General features: G+C 40.3%; 2 protein-coding genes across 4 annotated transcripts in view; both read right to left on the reverse strand.

Moving 5' to 3' along the window:
• The window catches only part of ANK3 (ankyrin 3), a 548,067-nt gene that overhangs the window by 112,032 nt on the left and 418,747 nt on the right, over positions 1–17,288 (reverse strand). The window lies entirely within an intron of this gene.
• Positions 11,662–17,288, reverse strand: part of CCDC6 (coiled-coil domain containing 6) — an 83,180-nt gene continuing 77,553 nt past the window's right edge. Inside the window, exon 9 of one of the 3 annotated variants that reach the window (XM_032768847.2) lies at positions 11,662–13,048. In XM_032768847.2, coding sequence (XP_032624738.2) covers positions 12,857–13,048 — 192 coding nt within the window. In that variant the 3' untranslated portion in view covers positions 11,662–12,856. The remainder of the gene's footprint in view (positions 13,049–17,288) is intronic. The other 2 variants (XM_032768849.2, XM_032768848.2) reach the window with 2 other exon arrangements.

Raw genomic sequence — 17,288 nt, forward strand, 5'->3', positions numbered from 1 at the left:
TAAAGGATTGATTTCAATGCAGCGTTAGGCATTCCAGTGCTTTTGAAAATCCCACTAGACATCTGCATGAATAAATACCTTTAAAAAGTTGGTCTAAAATCCAATATATGAAACTCTACATTGTATATATGCAATAGAAAAGCCCAGGGAAGCAAAGCAGTCAATGCAAGCAGAGGGAAACCTTCACAGTTGGGACCCTCCTTCCAGATGGTGCTGGGGTTGCCTCTCGCACTGAGGTTACCTCTCCGGGGGAGGGAACTCCAGTTGCTAGGAAAAGGCAGGTGTTAGTAATGGGAGATTCGATCATTAGAAACGTAGATAGCTGGGTTTGTGATGATCAGGAGAACCGTATGGTGACTTGCTTGCCTGGTGCGAAGCTTGCGGATCTCTCGAGGCATCTAGACAGACTTCTGTGTAGTTCTGGGGAGGAGCCGGTGGTCATGGTACTGTAGGGTCCAATGACATAGGAAGTGTACGAGAGTGCCCTGGAAGCCAAATTTAAGCTGCTAGGGAAGAGACTGAAATCCAGGACCTCTATGTGCATTCTCAGAAATGCTCCCAGTTCCACGTGCAGGGCAGGTAGGCAGCAGAGCTTCAGAGTCTCACTCCGTGGATGAGACGATGGTATAAGAGAGGAGGGTTTACGTTCATTAGGAATGGGAACTTTTGGATGGGGGAGCTGTAAGAGAGATGGGCTCCCTGAACCAAAGTGGAACCAGGCTGTTGGACTAAACTTAAAAGGTTGTAGAGCAGTTTTTAAACTAGGAATGGGGGAAGCTGACTGCTGCAGAGCATGTGGATCGACACAGACTTCTCTTAGGGGAGAGTCTGATGATAGAGAATCTCCAGTTATATGTCAGGAGCAGAGGACGCAGAGGATACATGTAAGGCGGATCAGATGATAAACAGTCACATAAAAAGAATCTGCACATCAGAAAAGGGCAGACAAATAAACAAGGACCAGTTTTTAAAATGCTTGTACACAAATGCTAGAAGTCTAAATAATAAGATGGGTGAACTAGAGTGCCTTGTATAAAGGAGGATATTGATATAATAGGCATCGCAGAACCTAGTGGATGAGAGCAATCATGGACAAATCATTCCGGTACAAATATATCGGAAGGACAGAACAGTCGTGCAGGGAAGGAGTGGCACTATATGGAGAAGAATGTAGATTCCAATGAATAAAATCTTAAGCAAATCCACATGTTCCATAGAATCACTGATGGATAGAAATTTAATGCTCTAATAAAATATAACATTGGATAGATCATATTATCGTACATACCTGATCGGAAGTAACATGATGATGAAATGCTAAGGGAAATCAGAGAGGTTATCAAAATTAAGAACCAATAATAGTGGGGGTTTCAATTATCCCCATATTGACTGGGAACATTTCACTAGGACGAAATGCAGAGATGAAATTTCTCGATACTTTAATGACTGCTTCATGGAGCAGCTGGTACGGGAACCCACAAGCGGAGAGGCAACTCTAGATTTAATCTGAGTGGAGTGCAGGAGCTGGTCCAAGAGTAACTATAGCAGGACCGGCTTGGAAATAGTGACCATAATACAATAACATGCACATCCCTGTGGTGGGAAGAAACCTTCAACAGCCACGCTGTGATATTTAATTTCAAAAGGGGGAATATACAAAAATGAGGGGTTACTTAAACAAAAGTAAAAGGTACAGTGACTAAAGTGAAATCCCTGCAAGTTGCATGGGCTTTTAAAGCACCATAATAGAGGCCCAACTTCATGTATAACCCAAATTAGAAACACAGTAAAAGAAAAAAGAGCCACCGTGCTTAACAACCATGTAAAAGAAGCGTGAGAATAAAAAACTCCTAAAGTGGAAGTCAAAATCCTGTGAGCAAATGAAAGACGACATACACTCAGCTTAAGTGAAGAGTGTAATAAGAAAAAGCGAGGAGTTTGAGAAATCAGCCAAAAACTCAAGGTAATAAACAAAATGTTTTTAAGTACATCAAGCAGGATGCCTGCTAACAACGTGGCCTTGACGATCAAATAACAAAGGAGCGTTAATACATCGATAAAGTTATGCGAAGAACTAAATGATCTTTTGCCTTCGAGTCTCAGCGCTGAGATGTGGAGATTACAACCTGAATGGTTTTTGTAGGTGACAAATCTGAGGAACTGTCACAGTATTGAAGTGTCTTAGAGTGGTTTGGAATTAATTGATAAACTCACATTAACAAGTCACACGGACCAGAGGCTTCAAAAGTTCTGAAAGAATTCAAATAGAAGTTGCGAAACTACTAACTAAGGTTTGTAACTTGCCTTTTAATGGTTTAGTACCAAAGACTGAAGTTAGCTCAATGTAACGCCATATTTAAAAAGGGCTTAGAGGTGATCCGACAATTACAACCTAAGGTAACATCTTGGTACGGCAAATTAGCGAAACAGACTTAAGAATAAAATTGGTCAGACACATAGAAAAACAAACTATTGAGGAATAGTTAACATGTTGTCTGTAACGGAATCGTGGTCTTACTAATCTATTAGAGTTCTTGAAAGCGAACAAACATATCTGTGCAAATGGCGTGAGTTCTGCTGGGTCTCGCGGCCTTCTCTTCTCTGGGGTAGTTCAGGGACTATGCTTGCCTCTGAACACGGTTCTTATTACATCACTAGTGTCCTTGGAGGAGGGGAGTCGGAGAGGGATGAACTGGGCCACGCTTCTCAGGTCACTCAGGGCCTGAGGTTGTTCGGTGAACCACTTGAACTCGGTCTCTCCGCCTTCGTTGTGAGGGCTTCTTGCCTCCTTCTACACAAGCTGTGCCCTTACCTAGGTTTTTCTGGACTCCATAATCCACCACAGCACTCTCAAATTTCTCTTCCTTCTCTTCTCTTCTCTTCTCAACCTGCCTTTGCATCCAGATCAAACCTCCTCCTTCAAACTCCCACACTATCTGGCTAAGTAAAAAAAGGGTTTTTCACATACTTGGTCAGGTGCTCTAATTGGAGTCAGGTGTCTATTAATCTAAGAAACTTCCCTCCTTGCGGGATAAGGCCACCTGGCTACATTCATGCTGCCTCTGGCCATGCTGTATTCATCATGACAAGAAGTGTCAGTGACATAGTGTACTTAGATTTCCAGAAAGCTTGACAAGGTCTACAAGCTCTACGTAAATTAAGCTGTCATGGGATAAAAGGAGGCTCTTTATGGATTAAGAATGGTAAAAAGACAAGGAACAAAGGGTAGAGATATATGAATAAATTCTAGAATGAGGGGGTAATAGTGGTGCTTCCCCAGGTAGTCCTAGACAATCTATTCAATTTATTCATAAATGATCTGAGAAAGGTAACAGGAGTTGGCAAATTGCAGATGATTACCAATACTCAAGATGTAAGACAAGCAGATTGTAGACATTCAAAGACGTCTCACAAAACTAATGATTAGGGCACACAAATGCAAATGAAATTTAAGTGGATAAAGTAAGTAATGCCATTGGAAAAACATACCCCAATATACATACAATAGGATGGGCAATTTAGCTACAGCTAACGTAGAAAGACTTGGGTTATCATGGATAGTTCTCTTGAGATGTCCGCAGATGTGCAAGCGGTCAAAAAGAAAAGATGTTAGGATCATTAAAAAGGGATAGAGAATAAGAGTGAGAATTATTATTTGCCCTTATATAATCATGGGTATGCCCACATCGTTGAATACTTGTACAGATTGGTCTCCTCACCTCAAAAAAAGATATTTGCAGAATAAAAGGTTAGAAAAAGGCAAACTAAAAATGATTACGGGTTGAGGAAGGTCCATAGAGGAAGATAAAAGAGCTAGGCCTCTTCAGTTGGAAAAGAGGAGCTAAGGGGGATTGATAGAGGTAATATAAATCGTGAGGAGTAGAGAAAGTGGATAAGGAAAATTTAACTTATTCCCATAATACAAGAAACTAGTGTCACAAATGAAAATTAATAGTGCAGTTTAAACAAATAAAGGAAGTTCTCTTCACAGGCACAGTCACTTGTGGAACTCTTACCTGAGGAGGTTGTGAAGGCTGGGACTATAACAATGTTTAAAAGGGAAATGGATAAATTCATGGTGGCTAAGTCCGTAAATGGCTATTAGCCAGGAAGGGTAAAGAATGGTGTCCCTAGCTTCTGTTCATCAGAGGATGGAGATGGATGGCAGGAGAGAGATCACTTGATCATTGCCTGTTAGCTTCACTCCCTCTGGGGCACCTAGCATTGGCCACTGTTGGTAGGCAGATACTGCGCTAGATGGACCTTTGGTCTGACCCGGTACGGCCGTGCTTATGTTCTTATGTTAATAGACTATAGATCAGTCTTCCAAAAATTCGTAGCCAGCGGCTTTGTACTCAGACAACTAATAAGCCAGAAAAGTATCTTCTGATAGCACAGACAACTATGATCATACACTGTATGAATGAGACCAGAGAAAAACAAAGCATAGAGCAAGTAAAGCTATCTTATTCTCCCTACATAAGAAAAGCTATTTTAAAACTAGCACTCCACATATGTAGCCACACAGAATGCCATCTTGTGCAAGAGTAGACAGGAAGAGATTTACAATACCATAACATTCCTGACACTGCTCATTTCCTCCCATCTCCTGATCCTGCTCCTCTACTGAGACACTTCTTCAGATGCCTGTTCCTGTTATAAAAAAACTTAGGCCACTTAGTAAGAAACAGAAATAATGCCATGTGATTTAGATAACCAATCACCGCAGCCTGAATATTCCAAGAACACTACAGCAAGCGAAAAAACCTCAGTTTCACATATATGCTCAATATAAATGATTTGATAAAAAAAAGAATAAACTCAAATTGGTAGAAGTCATGTTGCAGAACTGTCCAATAGAAAGTGAGACACAAAGTGGGTGAGGTCATCTCTTTTATTAGACCAACTTCTGTTGGCGCGAGAGAAACTTTTGAGCTACCCAGAGTTCCTCTTCAGGTCTGGGAAAGGTACTCAGTGTCACAGCTAAATACAAATTCGAACAGACAGTTTAGCATAAGTAGTTAGTACATATTCTAAGGGACCATTCAGAGTGAAGTGGAATACATGGAATATGGTTGTAAAAAAGGGCTCAATCTGACAAAAATAGTTTACAGTCAAGTAGCTCTATTTAGAATTATGTTGTATTGCACTTAATGCTTGATTGCAAAAGGATTTGAAAGGTGGATAATGGCCAGATACCAGAACCTTTGATGCTACAAAGAAGACAAGCAAACTGCCAATTTTGAACTGCAGAAAGTGTTGTGACCACTTAAGTAACCATCCAAGCAGTATCTGGAAAATGGCTAAAGAAGCCTGGGCAAAAATATGCCATATGAGGACCTTTTTCATACTGCCTTCTTGTCCTCCAGACTGTAAGCTTTCATTATTTAAAAGTAAGTCTCCAGCTCTTATGGTTTATGTGAGTACACCCCATTTATTTCAATGAATTTTAACTCAGATGACAATGAAAGTACTTTAACTGTCAACATGTTAGAAACGAGAAAGTGAGCCATGTCATGAAGATCTTACTCCTGAAGGCATTCTGTGCCAAAAAATTCAAAATTCGGCACACGGTATTTTAAAATTCTGCAAATTTTATTTGTCAAATAAGCGTGGCAGCACCAACATGGCATTGGGGGGCACAGGCCACTGGCTGCAGAAGTGGGAGATCACTGTGCAGTTCCCCCTGGACACAGATTCAGCAATGAGGCTGCATGAACCCTGACACAGTGCGAGGACTGGGCCTGCTCCAGAAACACCCCAAGGCCCTGCCCCTCCATGCCAGGTGCACCAGGTGTGGGGCATGCAGGCCCAGCCCAGCAGGATCCAAGTGTGGAGGGGCTTAGTGTGGGGTGACCCAGATGGCGGTTTAGAAGGTTCTGCATGGGGCAATCTGAGTGTGGGCAGCTGAGTGGGGGATTGAGGTGTGGGGATATGGATGCACAGGGGTTTGTTGGTGGGGGGGTTCTGGGTGCAACAGTAATGGGACTCTACAGGGGGTGGATCCAGCTGAAGATGTCTGGAGCTCAGCAGGAGATCTGGATCTGGGGTGGATAGAGTTTAGCAGGGTGGTTCTGGGTGGAGGAGGGAACAGAGCTTAGCAGGCGGGGACTGGGTGTGAGGGGGCTAGATGCTAGGGGTATTGGGCTCAGTGAAGTTAGGGATCCAGGTGCAGCTGGTTGGGGCTCAGTGAAGACCCAGGTGACTCATGGGGATGGTCCAGATGCAGGGGGAGTGGGGCTTGGAAGGGGGGATTCTGGGTGTGCGAGAGCTCAGCCGGAGGATCTGGGTACATGGGGGTCTGGATGTGTGGGGGTTTGGCACATAGGGAAGCAGCTCCCCATACAGTGATGCCCTCCCCCTGCAACTGAGGAGCAAGGGGTCAGGGTGGGAGGAGTTTGCAGAGCTTCCTGCAGCTTGGAGAGAAATCTGGGGGTGGTAGGTCTGACTAAGCACTGGATGCTGTACAGGGGAAGAGGAAGTCCCGTCCTCCCCAGTCCACCCAGACTAGCAGCTGAGCCTGGCGCAGGGTAGGAGCCACCAACTGGATCTCCTCCAGTCCCACTCCCTACCCCACAGTGATTTATGTCTCTGCCAGCTGCCCTGAGTACCCAAAACATACTGCTGGGGAGGGTTACATGACTGCTTTTGTGGCTTCCCTTCACTTCCCTGTCAGAAAGTCATTTTTCTACAAGGAAGCAAAGAAATCTGTGGGGCACATGAATTCTGCACATGTACAGAATTCCCTCAGGAGTAAGATCTGCAGAGACTACTGTGAATGACCACATATCACCACAAGCGAGTAAGGCTTGAGAGAGAATCACCACTTGCCCCCACCCCTAAACCGAAGCCAGATCAAAAGGGTTAGCACACACACCTCTGGAACGTAGTTGAACCCTATGCGGGGGTGGGGGAGCCAACCCTAAAGTGTCCACAGAGCATATATGATAAAATTTTCAGCGTCTGCACAAAGTACTGCAAGTGACATCTCATGTGTACACAATTTATTTGTTGATGGAACTTTGATTACCACTACCACCCTCCAAATCTGACTTCTGGGTGGAAATATCAGAGACAGCCCCCACTGGAACTAGAAACAGCAAGATGGACAACATGGTAAGCTAGGGCACTCTCCCTCTCTTGGTTTTCTAATTCTTGTCTTCCCTTCCCCACTCCTGCATGGACAACGGCCAAAAAGAGTAAGAGGTTGAAGGGACATTTCCAATAGCAGGAGGCACACAAAAAAGGAGTGTTTATTGCAAGTCTGAATGAAGGCACAGATGAGTTTGACTATACACATTACAACCCACCCCTTCCCCTGAGAATAAAGACACAAATCAATAGTGCAGCTAATAATATGGGAAGAGAAAGTAAACCACTAAAGCAAGGGGAGGCAACCTATGGCACAGGTGCCGAAGGCGGCACGTGAGCTGATTTTCAGTGGCATTCACAGTGCCCAGGTCCTGGCCATGGGTTTGGGGTGGGGGGCTCTGCATTTTATTTAATTTTAAATGAAGCTTCTTAAACATTTTAAAAACCTTATTTACTTTACATACAACAAAAGTTTAGTTACGTATTACAGACTTATCGAAAGAGACCTTCTAAGAACGCTGAAATGTATTACTGGCACGCAAAACCTTAAATCAGAGTGAATGAATGAAGACTCGGCACACCACTTCTGAAAGGTTGCCAATTCCTGCACTAAAGCCTTGCCCAAAGTGTACGAGATCTTGTACCTTTCCATTAGTGACTGGTAAGCTCCAATCCATGTCAGGAAAAATAGTACTCAGTCATTGCCTGGGTTTTTATCCAGCAAATCTGCACTTAGTTTAACAAACCTTCATCTATCTAGGGACTTCTAAGCAGGCTAGCCCACAAACAGCCTCCCTCAGCTGGGGTTAGGAAAACACTGGGGTAATTCAATGAAGGGATCCCAGATACCACGTGGCCTGGAAGCTCCATGTGGAGATGTCTATCTCCTCCAATACAATGGCCAAATCATTCAAGAACTTGACATTAGAACACTGAGGTGCAGAAAGGTTCATTGAGGTCTGTTTCAATTCTGTCTGGCATTCAGGGAACCCGTGACATTTCAGCAGGGAGGATATGGCTCTAAATCTGCCTGGTGATATTTTCTTCCTCATCAGGAAGCTTGGATTCCATTCTCTGTGGAACGGTTACCATACTGAAGATAGACAGTCACAGACTGGTAACCTGGATAGTTGAGGTTCCAGCACTAGCGTACATACTTGTCTGTTTAAATAAATATTTATATGGCAAGAAAGCTTGCTCACTGCTAGATAGGACAGTTTCCAAAGCTGATATGGAAAGGCTGGTTAAAAAAAAAAAAGGGAGGGGGTGGCAGGGCAGCTTCTTTTGTTATCAAAGATCCCAATGTCAGAAACATGAGTTTAAATCTGTCATGTATATGTAAAAAAATATATGAATCGAAACAGTTTCTGAGAGAAAAGCTGAAGGGGCAGATCTCTGCTTTCTTTAGTAGGTATGGAAATATCTTCCAGGTTATTTCATGCTCTACTGGCAGACAGGTTCTGAAGAAGACTGCTGTAACTTACGTATGAAATCAAAATACAGATTAGCTGCTGACAACAGGGTGATTCAAGCCCAAAAGAGCTGGCTGTGCTTTTCATCCTTCTAACAGACCAGTCTTCCTTGGGTATCTTGGACACTACTTCTGTGCTGCTAGCCATGGCTGAAGCAGTGTCTGAACACCACCTTGATTTCCATGAACGAATCCAGATATTTCTTTTTTGTCCTCAGGAATGTACTGGGGACAAGGAGGCAAAAAAGCAAAAACATGTCAAAATGTATAGGTAGCCTGATAATTGGCAGCTGCAAAACTCACAGCAGAGGGGCATAAAGTCATTTGAACTGCCCAGGGGTCAATTACATTTCCAGCTCCATATATCTTATTTGGAAAAATACAAGAAAAATAATTTGAAGACCTTGTATAAGAAACTGGGTTTCCCTGTGACTGAAATAAGAGTCAGAGTGGATTCAGACCTCTTTAGGGAGCTGAAACATTCTTACTGACATTAAGAATTATTCTCTCACTCGTGGAGCTCTATGTCAAATAGCATGTGCAGCTTCCTGGACAAAGCTGCAAAGAGAATCACACACCACAGTTGTTCCTCTGCCCACCAAGTTTTGCAAGACCATAATGTCACTCAGAGAAGGAGAGGAAGCAGTCAACACAACCCTATCTAAGGATGAGGTGGAGGAGGTGCCTCTGAGAACTGTCCCACCTCCTCCTCCCAAGAGATTGATTTTATATAATTAAGAACTACTGATCCTATAAGCTCGGAGCCAAAAATACCTCCACAGAATAAATCCCAGGTGAGACGAACTCTAGAACTCTCCAAAGGAATATCAGAGACTACTAAGATTTAGCTGCCAAAGAATGGAATGGCACTTGTAATTGGGAGGGGGAAGGGGCGGAATAAAAAGGAGAGGATGGTTTGGTGACGATTCCTGCAATGGAAAGAGAGCAACTGGTGGATAGTTGAAGGAAAAGGGCTTTTTATACCCTTAACTGCTGAGCTTGAGGGAATCGTGCACACATCCTAACTACAAATTACTACTGAAAAGTGCTTCTGTGGCCTTCTGGTTAGACATGAGTCCAATGGCAGGCTACTGTCCAAGGAATGTTATGACTAAGGGCTTGTCTACACTGCAACTTTCTTGTTCAGAAGTGAGAAAAAACACCCCGAGTGCTGCAAGTTTCAGCGCTGTAAAGTGCTAATGCAGACAGTGCACCAGCGCCAGGAGCCACGCTCCTAGTGCAGGCAGTTATACCTCTCATGAAGGTGTTTTTTTAATAGTGCTGGGAGAGCTCTCTCCCAGTGCTATGCTGCGACTACACATTGCTTTAACATTGCTAGTGAATATGTGCCCTTAAAACAATGCATTCCCTTCAAACATGGAAGCATCTTGGGTTGTCTATTTCACCATGCTACTCAACTAGTGGCCATGCAGTGTGCGACTGGCAAATATTACCTACCACTGATGAAGACAGAAGCCCACCTGAATGTATACTGGATAAAATAAGAAACCAAGCATGTAAGAGACTCATGTCAAATTGGCTCTTATTTTTCAGTGAATTTCTTTAGTCTACAGAAGATTCTGTACTAGCCTGATAAATCCATAGCTGCAGAATCATGGAAGACTATAATTCACAAGTAAAACTGAAAATCCATTGATGTTTATTAGAAGGATGTGCACAATTCCTTATCTTATTCAAAAATCTACAAATAAAAGTTAACACTTCTACCTTCAAGAGAATGTTTGTTCAACCCTATTAGCTAAGTAAGGCCACTTCAGTGCCTTGTTACATTTTCAGTATTTAGTATACATTTGTCAGTTCTTTGCTTTCAAGTGGTAACAAATCACTCACTAATAAGGGAGAGTTCACTGTGTGATATCTTATAACAATGCTCAAACCTTGCATTACAGAATTTCAATTTCAGACCAAGCTTCAAATTTAAATTATGCTAGGTTATTTTCTTTTTTTTTGAAGATATTAAAGTAACACTACCACACACCTCTTATTCTTTAGCCAGTTTTTTTTTTTCTTTTTAACTACCACTAGTACTAGTTTGCACTTATATAGCCCGTTTTGTCCAAGAGTCTCAAAGCACTTTAGAAAGGTGGGCATTATGTTTTAAATAGTCAGTGATACACATGAGCAGGAATCTTATTTGTAGGAATATATATTTTTTTCTATTTGTTATATTTACAAAAACCACAAACGGTGTGAAATCTACATATTGACCCTATTGTGCCACTAGTCCCATCAGGACTATAACTTTTGACTTTCTGCAATTTTTCCAGTACAATCCTGCAACTGCTTCAGAAGTTTTACTTAATAAAATGCTCACAACTGAGACTTAGAACAGTGAGCATCTTCTATGTCAGACAATTTGTATACAAGCAGTTTACTGAGCTTCATGACTGGAAGGGAGAAGATGGGTTGAAAAGGTGGTTAGAAAAAGAAACAAAGTTGAAAATTTCCAGATGGGTGCATAGGTCAGTTTTTAGGCCTGTCACAACCTTGACAGTGCCATTTTATCAGAAAGTTGCAACCTAACTAGTAGAATTTAATAATGCACTTGATCTCATGTTGGCTTAACAACTAACATATTATATATACACACACATTTTTCTAAACTCTTTTTAAGATCTGAAACTACATAGCTATATTGATGAAATTCCACTTTTGCTTTGATCTTAATTGAACATTTTAAAACACTATTTTAACTTGATATTTTGATTGCTATCATTGATTACCATTTTCACCCTGTAATTCTTACATAGTTGTTGAATGGCAAATATGAAAACGTATGTACAAGTGTTAGTAAATATCCAAATTTCTAAATTTCCTTCTTAAGAATATGCTCAATGAAATGTTAGGTGTGCCAAAAAGCTTTTGTAAACAAATAAGGTACGTAATGTTCTGTTTTCATTAGAACCAGATACATATTCTCAAATACACATTTTCTAATTATTTTTTCCATGACCCACGTATGCTAATATATGAGGTAAACCACTTAAAAATATCAATATTACATAAACCTAGCCAATAGGAACTTAAAAAATAAAACTAGGCACGATGCTAGTATCAAAGAAAAAAGTGACACACTGTTCCACTGCAAAGTGAAACCAAACAATTTATTTGTGCTAAATGAATTGAAAGAATGTATTCAGAATACATTTCTTTATACATTGTACCGGCTTAGGCTGCTAAATAAGCATTCATTAGTGCCATGTTGTGCTACTTTCTCTGTACTCTGTTCTGTTTCTACCAAGCAATACAACATTTTTGGCTGTTATGCCAATATATTCCTATAATATTCATCTTATACCATATTCTCTAATAGTCTTTTGAACATTTAAAATAGTTGTTCAAACTTTGTTTTAGGGGAAATCACAATTAACATATTTCAACAAGAAAAAAATCAGCTGTTCTCTACAATCACATTGCCTTCTGCAGCACAAATCAAAGAGCACACTTTAATCAGCCACCAGTAACTTGCTGGCAGGACCACACTTATAGAAGTTCATTGTGACAGAACACACAGTATGGACAGCTTACAAGTTAACGTATATGATAAATTAGACAATCAAATCTTACGGTCGTGACTTGTACATTCCATATACTTTGACAAGTTAAATTCTCCACATTTAACTTCAGACTGCACCATACATTTGAGGCTTTGTTTTTTTTTTAAACAGGTATGAATGTGTCATGTGTGCTGAATACTGAACCTGTATTAAGCGTACTTATTAGGTGATACAATAAGAGTATAGTCTTGGGCACTGATTAACGTGTCTTGACTTTCACTTTTGCACTAAAAGCTGTATCTTCAGATTACTGAAATGTAGTGCTGATTTACCATATGCTTGGTAAACACTGTTAATATTTAGGAATTTATAATATAGCCCATCATGTCTGTAATTTTATGCAAAATGTCATGAAAAGAATATAAAAAGATATCCCTTTAATTTTACAAACCTAAAAGCCAGGAAAATTAAGCTTTGGAGCCAAGCAAAACGACATAATGCCGTATTACCAAAGAGAGTAGCAATGTTCCAGCCAGAGAATGGACATACATGTAGTTCAAGTAAACACTGATGGAAAATTTTGTTAAATTAGTGTTGTAGACCCACAACACTGGCTGCATTTTTAGACAAATGTTTACAACACAATTAACAATGAAGCGTATATAACCTCAGTGCAAGTAAGTCAAATCCAAATATGCCAGGTAAGCCTTTGGCTTTTAGTAAACTGCTCCATGTTATGAGTCCAACTCTGAATACAGACTGCTGAGCACATGCACTAAGGCTGAGAGGAGGGATGCACTGAATGCTGAAAAGTGGCTGACTGCGATGCTGTTGATTGGACTGTAGGCTGCACAGGTGGTGGTGGAGGTGGAGGAGGTGGCTGGACTGGGGTCTGCGTGTTTGGAGAAGGAGGAGGAGTGGGACGTTTAAATTTGTCAGGGCTGTTACTTCTTCGTGGCGAAGGCCTCTGCAGAACAAATATTGAAATCATGTTGAACATGTATACATTTTTAAGACACTTTAGCTGATATCAAGAAGCCCTCTTACAGACCCATCATTAACACATTGTTTAAAGGTAAAATTCTAAATACCAAATTAAACTGAAGAATCAAGTTCAAAATATTAAAAAGGATCACAATATAGATTTAGGTAAATAGTTATCAAGACAAATTCTGAATTTGACCTAACTTTGAAATGCACTAGCACAGCACACTGGAACCATTTTTGAGATCAAGAAGGTGCCCACTCCTCTAAGCAGGTAGGGGAGAAATAAAATAGAAATAGAAATGTAGGACAGGAAGGGATCGCAATGCGTCACCTAATCCAGTCCCCTGCACTGAGGCAGGACCAAGCATTATCTAGATCATCCCTGTCCCGTGTCTGTGTAACCTGTTCTTAAAAAGACTGATGATGGATTTGTTCCAGTGTTTAACTACCCTGAACACTAGGAAGTTTTTCCCAATGTCCAACCTAAGCCCCCCTTGCTGCAATTTAAGCCCATTGGTTTTTGTCCTGGCCTCGGTGGTTAACAACAATTTATCACCCTCCTTTTTGTAACAACCCTTTATGTAACTGAAGACTCTTATGTTCCCCCCCAGTCTTCTTCTCTCCAGACTAAACAAACCCATTTTTTTTTCTTTTTCCCTCACAGGTCACGTTTTCTAGACCTTTAACCATTTTTGTTGCTCTCCTCTGGACTTTCTGCAACTTGTTCACATCTTTTCTGAAGTGTAGTTCCCAGAACTGGGCATAATTCTTCAGCTGAAGCCTGAGTGCCGAGTAGAGGAGAAGAATTACTTGCTTATAACATTTTTGCTAATACATCCCAGAATGATGTTCACTTTTTTTGCAACAGCATTACACTGTTGGCCCATGTTTAGCTTGTGATCCACTATAAACCCCCGATCCTTGTCTGCACTACTGCTGCCTAGACAACCTTTTCTCATATTGTATTTGTGTAATTGATTATTCCTTCCTAAGTGTAGCCCTGGAAACACTTAATGGCTAATAGATACCTAGAAAAAAAGAATAGAGGAAGAAGCACAGCTATAACAACTATCTATACTTGAATAAAGCATAGCAGGAGGTGCTAATAAGCACAACTTAACATTATCAGCATGTGGAGTTAAAAAGTGATAGTGCATATCTAAGCTGGTATAGGAAAATTCCAAATAACTAAAGATCATATCTGAAAATGAAGTCATATTGCAGCACAAATCAAGCTGTTCTGCAGGAGGCAAGCATTATAAAAATGGTAAATACATCCCTTTGGGCTGTTGCAAATAAACAGTGGCTAACAGAACTGTCTCCAAAGAAACTGCAGATTTGTAATAGTCTTCAATATGCCCTTTCTCAAGTACAATAAGATGTGAAAATATTCTTCAAAGCAAGAAGATCTGCCGTCTACTATACTGATTTTTTTCTCAGAGTGGAGGAAGCACTATTGTAAAATTAGCAATATAAAAATGTAAGACAAACCAAAATGTCTTCAAAAATGCACCAGCTATGACCCAAACAACAAAAATAACAATTGTATATTAAGTCAAATCCTTAAGAACTCCAAAACACCCCTACCCCGACATAACCAAGCAAGACAAGACAGCCACCCTTTAAGAAAGAAACCTGGAAACAACTCTACAACAGATATACAGCTTAACAACTTGATTATTTACTAAGGATGTTCCTTTTCCAACTGAAATGCCTTCCCAGGTAGGCATAAAATTCTTCAAATTAGAATTCGGCCAGGACACCAAGGGCACCTACTCTGCAGTATAAATGTATACAACAGATTAGACTGACACTGTGTGAAAAAGGCCATAGGATATCTGACCACTAATTGAGATCTGGGCTTCTGCTCTGAAAGCACTTCTAGCATGAGTGAACTTCTAATACCATGGTGGAGCCTTGGTTTAGTACATGCTGAAGGCAGAGAACTATGTATCTATTAATCACCACCATTTCCTGCAGCATCCAGCTTTGTGTCTAGGAAGTCTTCCCTCCAAGTACTGACACAGCTTGGTCCTGATTAGCTTATGGTATAAAAATTTAATATCTTTTTAAAAATCAGTCTCTCTCAAAGTGGGCAGACATTATTATTCTCCATTTTTCAGAGGCCTGAAGAGTTATGCAACTAGCTCACAGTCAGCTGCAGAGCTAGGAACAGAACCCAATTTGACTCCTACTCTGGTACCCTATCCACTGGACCATGCTGCCTCCCCCTATGAGATCAGAGCTCCGTGTGGTATGGCTGTAGGCCTTAACGACTGGGGAGTTAATATTAACAGTTAACCTATGAAAGTCCACATATTAGCATATTCTACTGTAATCAGACTCCAACTAGATATGTCATGAAACTTTTTTTTATTAAAGGTTTGACAAATCTATTTGTGTATTTGTGCCTTTCTATAAAAATCTACTGAAACGAGAGGACACTGGCATAAAGAAACTTTGGAGGAGATTGTTTGTATACTGTTATACTTATTCAGAATATATTGAATAGCGCTTCCTGTTTGATACATCAGCCACAAGGTATCTTGCCAAAGTGCTAAAGTTTCAGCTTTGTTTGCTTTACAAACTCAATGAGTATTTGGAAAAAACTAGGGCTGTTAGACGACTAAAATAATTAATCACGATTAATTGCGCGATTAAAAAAATTAATTGATTTATCGCACTGTTAAACAATAGCATACCATTTATTTAAAATATTTTTTGAAGTTTTCTACATTTTCAAATACACTGATTTCAACAACAACACGGAATACAGTGTACAGTACTCCCTAAATATTTTTTGATTACAAGTATTTGCACTGTAAAAAAAGTATTTTTCTACTCACTAATATGAGTACTGTAGTCCAATCTCTATCATGAAAGTTGAATTTATAAATGTAGAACTATGTATAAAAAACCTGCATTCAAAAATAAAACAATTTAAAATTTTAGAGCCTGCAAGTCCACTCAGTCCTACTTCTTGTTTAGCCATTCACTCAGACAAAAGTTTGTTTACATTTGCAGAAGATAATGCTACCCATTTCTTGTTTACAATGTCACCTGAACATGAGAACAGGAATTCATATGGCACTTTTGTAGCCGGCACTCCAAGGCATTTACATGCCAGATGAGCTAAATATTCACATGTCCCTTCATGTTTCAACCACCATTTTAGAATATCTGCATCCATGCTGATGATGGATTCTGCTTGATAAGAGTCCAAAGCAGTGCGGTCCAAAGCATTTCATTTTCATTATCAGATGGCACCAGCAAAAAGTTGATTTTCTTTTTTGATGGTTCGAGTTCTGTAGTTTCCGCATCAGAGTGTTGCTCTTCTAAGACTTCTGAAAGCAAGCTCCACACATCACCCCTCTCAGATTTTGGAAGGCACTTCAGATTCTTAAACCTTGGGTCAAGTGCTGTAGCTATCTTTCGAAATCTCACATTGGTACCTTCTTTGCGTTTTGTGAAATCTGCAGTGAAAATGTTCTTAAAATGAACAACATGTGCTGGGTCATCATCCGAGATTGTTATAACAGGAAATATATGGCAGAATGTGGGTAAAAACGGAGCAGGGGACATACAATTCTCCCCCAAGGCGTTCAGTCATAAATTTAATTAATGCTTATATTAACGCATCAGCATGGAAGCATGTCTTCTGGAATGGTGGTCGAAACATGAAGGGACACACAACTGTTTAGCATATCTGGCACGTAAATACATTGCAATGCCTTTGTACATACAAAAGTGCCATGCAAATGCCTGTTCTCACTTTGTGGTGACACTGTAAATAAGAAGAGGGCAGTGTTATCTCCTGTAAATGCAAACAAACTTGTTTGTCTTAGGGATTGGCTGAACAAGAAGTAGGACCAAGTGGATTTGTAGGCTCTGAATTTTACATTTTTTTGTTTTTGAGTGCAGTCACGTACTCTCCCTCCTCAAAAAAAAACCCTACATTTGTAAGTTGCATTTTCATGACAAAGAGATTGCACTATAGTACTTGTATGAGGTGAACTGAAAAATACCATTTCTTTTATCATTTTTACAGTGCAAATATTTGTAAGCAAAAATAATATACATTTTGATTTCAAATACAACACAGAATACAATATATATGAAAAGGTAGAAAACATTCAAAATATTTAATAAATTTCAATTGGTATTCTATTATTTAACAGTGCAATTAAAACTGCAATAAACTGATTAATTTTTTTAACAGC

The sequence above is a fragment of the Chelonoidis abingdonii genome, chromosome 15, assembly GCF_003597395.2.
Source record: "Chelonoidis abingdonii isolate Lonesome George chromosome 15, CheloAbing_2.0, whole genome shotgun sequence".
NCBI classification, from domain to species: Eukaryota; Metazoa; Chordata; order Testudines; family Testudinidae; genus Chelonoidis; species Chelonoidis abingdonii.